The following is a 6,125-nucleotide window of genomic DNA, read 5'->3' as shown; positions in this document are numbered from 1 at the left end:
CGCTTCTCCTCTCACAGCGGCTCCGGCGCTTGGGCAGAGCCTTCCCGAGAGCTCTGCAGGAGTTAACCGTAAAAACTCTTGAGCTAGGTGTCTGGCAGCAGCTGCTGGCATAGTTTCAATCCCTTTTCTATATATAATGATACAAACAAATCGAACAGTGCAACATAGACAGACACAAATATTTGAGTACAGTGGTTTAACCCGCCTGTTTTCGTAGAATGTTACTTGTTACATTCTTCACAAACACGCAGATTTTGCAGTGGGTCAAACTAGTCTTGGGATGAATTACAAAAATACTGTGTCAGCAGTTTCTCACAGGAGACACTCAAGTTCACATTGTTACAAGGACAATGCAGTGTCACTGCTGCTTTTTTTTTTCCCCCAGTCTATTTTACAGATGTACTAGAGCACCTAATGTGCTGGCAGAGGAATTCTCAAATGCTTGATTGGTGGACCGGTGCTGTTTTGTGCAGTGGCCATAGCGGTATAGCCAGAGCATGACTGCACCTTATGTGCTGGCTTTTATCCTTGATTCCTGCTGCTGGATTTTACCTCAGCTTTCCTTAATATTTTCCTGTGCTAGCAGTTTTACAGTTTCTGTAAGTATGGAAAGTGGTTCCATACATAAGTGTCTTTACACATCAGGTAGAAGCTGGTGTATGCCATGTGTCTTCTACTCCCATTGAGGTAACTGTAAATGAGCAGAGACATAAATTACAGCAGAATTAGAAACAGGCTTATGTTGAGGAAATTTTCAAACATATAGCAAGTTTCAGATGAAAATAAGGATACAGAGACATATGTGAAGATTACTAACGGGTTCTGTACTTTGTATTTTAATGATTACATGGAAAGACTTATTAAGGCAGGCTTTGAGTTGTCTAAGTCGTTCTACATTTTATCTTAATGTGTTTTGCAAATTCACATGCAGATTTTGATGTGAATACTAAAGCATGCATATCCAAGAATTCTGCAGAAGATAAAGGTGAGAATTATGTATAATTGAGGCAGTGAAATTAGATTAATCTTGTATTTGCTACGTGGTTCAAACTTCAGTCACAATCAATATGTGGAATGATTAAACTTATAATGGGTCAAAATATGAAGAAGGCTCTAATTAAAGCAGGCTGAATCTGTCTTGCGTGCTCTTACTAGTCATGCGCTTGAGGAAGGAGAAGAAAGGTAGGCTATAGATGAAAGGAATTAGAAGTATGCGTTGTTCCTATATATGCAGCTTTAATCCAGTGTCATGATAGCATTATGGACTGGCTGATGATGATAGAATGAGGTAAGTGATAATCTTGCTAATTTATCTGTAAATGTTATGGTAAGATGACCTTACTAAGGAAAGAGCTTCCTTAGATCCTTTTCTGTGTGTGCACATGGAGAGACTGGGAACACTTTAGCAAGACTTGCCTTGTTCATATCTTTTGGTGTAAAGATGTTCCTGCTTGCTGGAAATAGAGCCAGCTTTGAGCTAATGAAGTCATATTAGTGTTACCCTACTGTGAGGAGAGGATTTAATCTAAGGACTCTTAAGTAAATCAGAGATGTTAAATACGTTGTGTGATGAAAGGAGAAAGAAATAACTTGAACACACTTCTGTATGGAAAACAGCTTTTTGTATCTTGAAGTTCAGTGCTAGCTTAAAGATGGTTTGAGTGGACCAAGAGTGTAGTTATTCGGAGGACTTAACTTGTGGGCAGGGAGGAAGTGAGAATGGGTGCAGTGCAACCTGCAGGCTACTTTGCCCATTCATAGTGTCAGCAGAGGTTAAGGCCAAAAAAAAAAAATCATGCTGGGAGAACTTAGGCATTCAGTCTTTACCTAAGCAAGCAGCCAAGTTCAGTCACCCTCCCTGACACTGTAAGCTTGAGAACCCAACATACGCCACTCTTCTATCCACACAGAGAACATGATGAAAAGCACAACTGTCTGTTGTCCATTGAAACTGGTATCTCTTCACGGCATGCCTCAGGATGTGTCACGCTGTTAGAGAAAGGAAGTCCCTAAGACTCCTTAATTTGAGGGTGAGGGACTTCGGTCACAAAATCTGGAGAAAACAAAGTACATAGGGGCCCCAGTGGTTCAAGATACTCCAGAATCCTAAATTCAGCTTGAAGAGACTTCATCTGTTTTGGCTAACGTTGCCGATTTTAGCTAGTCATATGTAATTTACTTCTTGTTCTCATTTGTGTTCAAGTGGACTGAACAGTTGAATCCTGCTTTCCTAACCCCCACACCTATGGGAAAGCTGACTAAAACAGGCTCTCCAGTTTTTAAGTTCGTTTTAGGTGATCTTGTCCCCTGCTCTCTCCCCTCCCCTAACATGCCTATATTCCACAGGAGGGGTAAGTGATAGTGTCAGGTTCTTCAACTCTTGGGGCTGTTGGAAAGGCACCTAGACTTTGTTTCTTTCAAAATTTGGACATGAAAAATTTCAAGTTCTGGCATTTCTGTTGTCCCCCTGTATGACAAAGTGACCTAGGATGCCCAACGCTCTCCAAGACTGAGGTGGCACAGACCCTGACAGAGGCATTTCAGATCATCAGAGAGGGAACTCGTCCCTCTGTTGCAGTTTCCTTGGGTTCTCCTCAGCTGAGGGGTCCCGAACCCTGCTGTATTAACGCTTCACTGATCCTCAATGGGTCCAATGATTGAGGAACCCCTATTTGAGACGTCAGAGGCCCAGCTGGACTGTGTCCTTGCTCCTGCAAAACTCGGACAACCCAACTCACCACAAATAGCAATCTCGGCCATCCCAAAACTGAGTGCAGACCAAAAAATTCAAAGACTCACTTCTAGGAATCAAAACTGTCAACTTTATAATAAATGGGCATCCAGGCAAATTCTTAGTCCATTTGTATTTAACACAATAAACCCTTGTTGACCACATACAACAAAAAACATTGAGCAAGATCAGGTAAATGACTTAACATGATTTTGTTCCCTGAATATTAAGATGATTTTTGGACTGTAGTGTTATGATTAGCAGTATATTAAGCACAGTCATACCACATGAAGAATGAATACTCCCAAAGAATATGGAAAACTACTATTGAAGAAATGTGACTTTTTTGATGTTGTCTGCTAAACATAGCAAAACAATCTGATCGAACATATACCTAGAGATTCTGTATGTAATTTTGAAATTATTGAACACCTTAATGGAAGAATTTGGTTCAGATTCGATAAAACAACATTTCAAGCTTAGTTATCTTCTTTCTTTCTTATTCTCCAAGCTCACTTTCTCAGCCTTCCAGGCCAAATGAAGATGCTTTACTGCTTTAAGGCACAAGAGATTGTTTAACGGTGTTAGGAATACGACTGGCGTAATAGTCATAATTTCTCAAAGTGGCAAGGACCCCAGCTGAATTCATGTGTTTCACTTCCTTGTTATACTGAAATGAATTTCCATGGATATCAGTTATCTTGCCTGCAAAGAAAAAAAAAATTACTCCAGCAAACAGGAGTTGGAGAGGGATAATCCGCTTTATTAGTACAAGTAATATAACTAAAAAAACAGACAGCCTTTGGGGTACACACACCTGTCTTCAGATGGGCAATATCTTTGTTCCCAGTTTAAGTGCAACAGTTTTTTATTGACTGAAATCCAATAACTAATGGTTTACTTTTCTTTCAGCAATACTTAAATTCCTTGTGTTTCAGGAAAAGGAAAACAACATCTCTCTCTTACAGATTAATTAAAATGCTTCCTGAGTAGTTTATACATTGGCCGTTGACAAGAAGGAAAGAAAAACCCTCCATTCAAGTAAAAGCCAAGGTTAAGTCTATACAACAAACTCTAACATAATATAGAAACATTCCAGCTGGTTTTAAATGAGTTTCTAGAAATCACTTGGCAAAAGCAACACAGATCTTTATGCCAGCTAATTTAACCACGAGATACCTACATAACAAGGAGGCTAAATACAGCACTGTGCTGCCCCAGATTGGTTACTTTTTTGTGCCTGAGCTAACCTGTTTAAAGCTATCCCAGTTATCAACACTAGAGACTGCAGAGGAGTTAAATGGTGTCATTATGAAGCCTGTTATCCTTACTTGACAGAATTTAGGAGATCAAACCCCACAATTTTAGCACATGGTGGTAAAAGGTCTATCAACATGAACAGCAGAGAAAGTATGATAACAATACTTACATTCAAATTCATGTCAGTGAGACTTTTCATAACTTCTCTAACCCCTTACCCCCTAGGAAGGTGAAGTGGCTTATGTTGGCTGGAGACCACTAATTTTACTGAATTACATGGATGACTCAATTTTGGAGTTTGTACATCCAAGGAATAACTGCATGATTTGGCCTATTTTTGTTGTTTTGAAGAATTCAATGTCCACATATTACATAATATGTTACTAATAATAAACTACTATATCCAGTTAGTAGGACAGCATGATTTTACTGTGAAATAGTAGCCAACAGGGAAAAAAGCCATTTGTTTTGAAAATATTAAAATTAATATACCCAAAAATTTTGGAATTTGGCTTTTTTCATTATTTGACACTTATTGACCATATTAGTCCAGGGCAAAACAGGTCATATCATGCTTTCCAGAGCATAATTTGCTGTCCCTTTGGAGTTACTGTTGATTTCAAAGGGCTTAAAGCTCCTAATGAATCATGACTATTTAAAAATACATACATACTGTCATTTTTCTTTCCAAAGACATGTTTGGAAATTCTTTTTTTCCATGAAAAGTACAAATAACTTTAAATTGATGCAGTTTCACTTATCTTGGAATTTTGAATGCTATTAACTTACCTCCCACAGCATGTAGAATAGCTTCAGGTGCACATGTATCCCATTTCTTGCACCCAGGACTGGCAAATACATAAGCAGATGCCTTGCCTTCTATAAGTTGAATGATCTGTTATGAATAGAGAGTGGCAATCATTGCAAAGGATCTAAGCATTTAGAAATGAGTAAAAATAACACCAGGGATTACATCAGTTTATTCTATGTTGTTACGGTCAGAAAAGGAACACCAGCCATTTCCTTTCCGATATTACAAGAAATTAGATTAAGATTTAGAAAGCTATACTGTATTACCATTCTGAATGATCTATTTTTGATTGTTATAAATACAGTCGGTAGGATGAAAATCTGCTTTTAGTTTCAGAAACAAGAATTTCCATTTTGTGCAAGTACTAAAAAAAAAAAAAGTGGAAACCATCTCCGTGTTGTCTTGGTGTCATTTTGGGCCTTGCACACGTTGGAGAAAAGAGATTGGAGGGTCTGTTTTTGATAGCCATGACAAAACTAAGCTTTACAAACTGTAGCAAATGAGTATTCCCTGTACACAGAGAAGTTTTGCAAAGGAAATATCACTGTGTGCTTCTATTTTTATCCTTTCATATGTGCTGCTAAATAGTTGGAACAAAAACTGTATTAACATGAACAGGAGGAAATGTCTAATAATTGTGATTAAATTGAATTTGCATTTAGTCATTCTGGCCTTATAACTTTTTATTTTCTCCCCTAGAAACAGAATACCGAGGAAGATGGACCTCAGCCATGACCAGCACGGCCACTGTTACAAATATATTTGTACCAAATTCTCTCTACCTCACAGCAGACTGAATGCTAGGACGAGAAGTTGTGCTGGGGAAGGAGGAGGAAGTCTCCTGTACATTCATGCAAGTAAGCAAATGATTTCTTTAAAAAATTCTTTTTCTTTTTCCAAAGGTACCACCTCCCCGTAAAAACAAAAGATTTTGAGTTTTCATACTTTGTTTCCTGCTCCTCCGACTCTGATGACACTGTCGGGGTTCAAGGCACTGATGCAGTCATTTACCAGGGTACTGCTGTGGGAACGGGTAGTAACGATGATGTGTTTCCCAGCAGGTACTTCTGTGAGCTGAAATCCAAAGGCACCTATGCCCAGGACTCCCCAGATTGTCCGGCCCAACACAACATCAGCTCCTGCCTACGAAAAAGGTACCCAGGTTCAGGTGACGGTTAATCATAATGATCAGCATTTAAAGCACAAATGGAAAGGAGTACCTAGAGACATCTTTGCATATCAGGGAGTGGAACATTAATACTGGGTTGTACATTTAAACAATGGCACTTAAAAAGAACTACTCTAGAGCCCAGAGTGAGAAAT

The 6,125-nt window shown here is 38.9% G+C and overlaps 1 protein-coding gene across 2 annotated transcripts in view; it reads right to left on the bottom strand.

Moving 5' to 3' along the window:
* Positions 1-3,023: 3,023 nt before the first annotated feature.
* BPNT1 (3'(2'), 5'-bisphosphate nucleotidase 1) overlaps positions 3,024-6,125 on the bottom strand; it is a 10,114-nt gene continuing 7,012 nt past the window's right edge. For both annotated transcript variants that reach the window (XM_009574837.1, XM_009574838.1), the window contains 3 exons: positions 5,748-5,945; positions 4,781-4,886; positions 3,024-3,436 (listed from right to left, as the gene is read on the bottom strand). In XM_009574837.1, coding sequence (XP_009573132.1) covers positions 3,288-3,436; positions 4,781-4,886; positions 5,748-5,945 — 453 coding nt within the window. In that variant the 3' untranslated portion in view covers positions 3,024-3,287. The remainder of the gene's footprint in view (positions 3,437-4,780; positions 4,887-5,747; positions 5,946-6,125) is intronic.

The sequence above is a fragment of the Fulmarus glacialis genome, unplaced genomic scaffold (assembly GCF_000690835.1).
Source record: "Fulmarus glacialis isolate BGI_N327 unplaced genomic scaffold, ASM69083v1 scaffold25693, whole genome shotgun sequence".
Classification (NCBI taxonomy): Eukaryota; Metazoa; Chordata; class Aves; order Procellariiformes; family Procellariidae; genus Fulmarus; species Fulmarus glacialis.
Note: the sequence above shows the minus strand (reverse complement) of the source record. Positions and strands in the feature narration are given on the sequence as shown.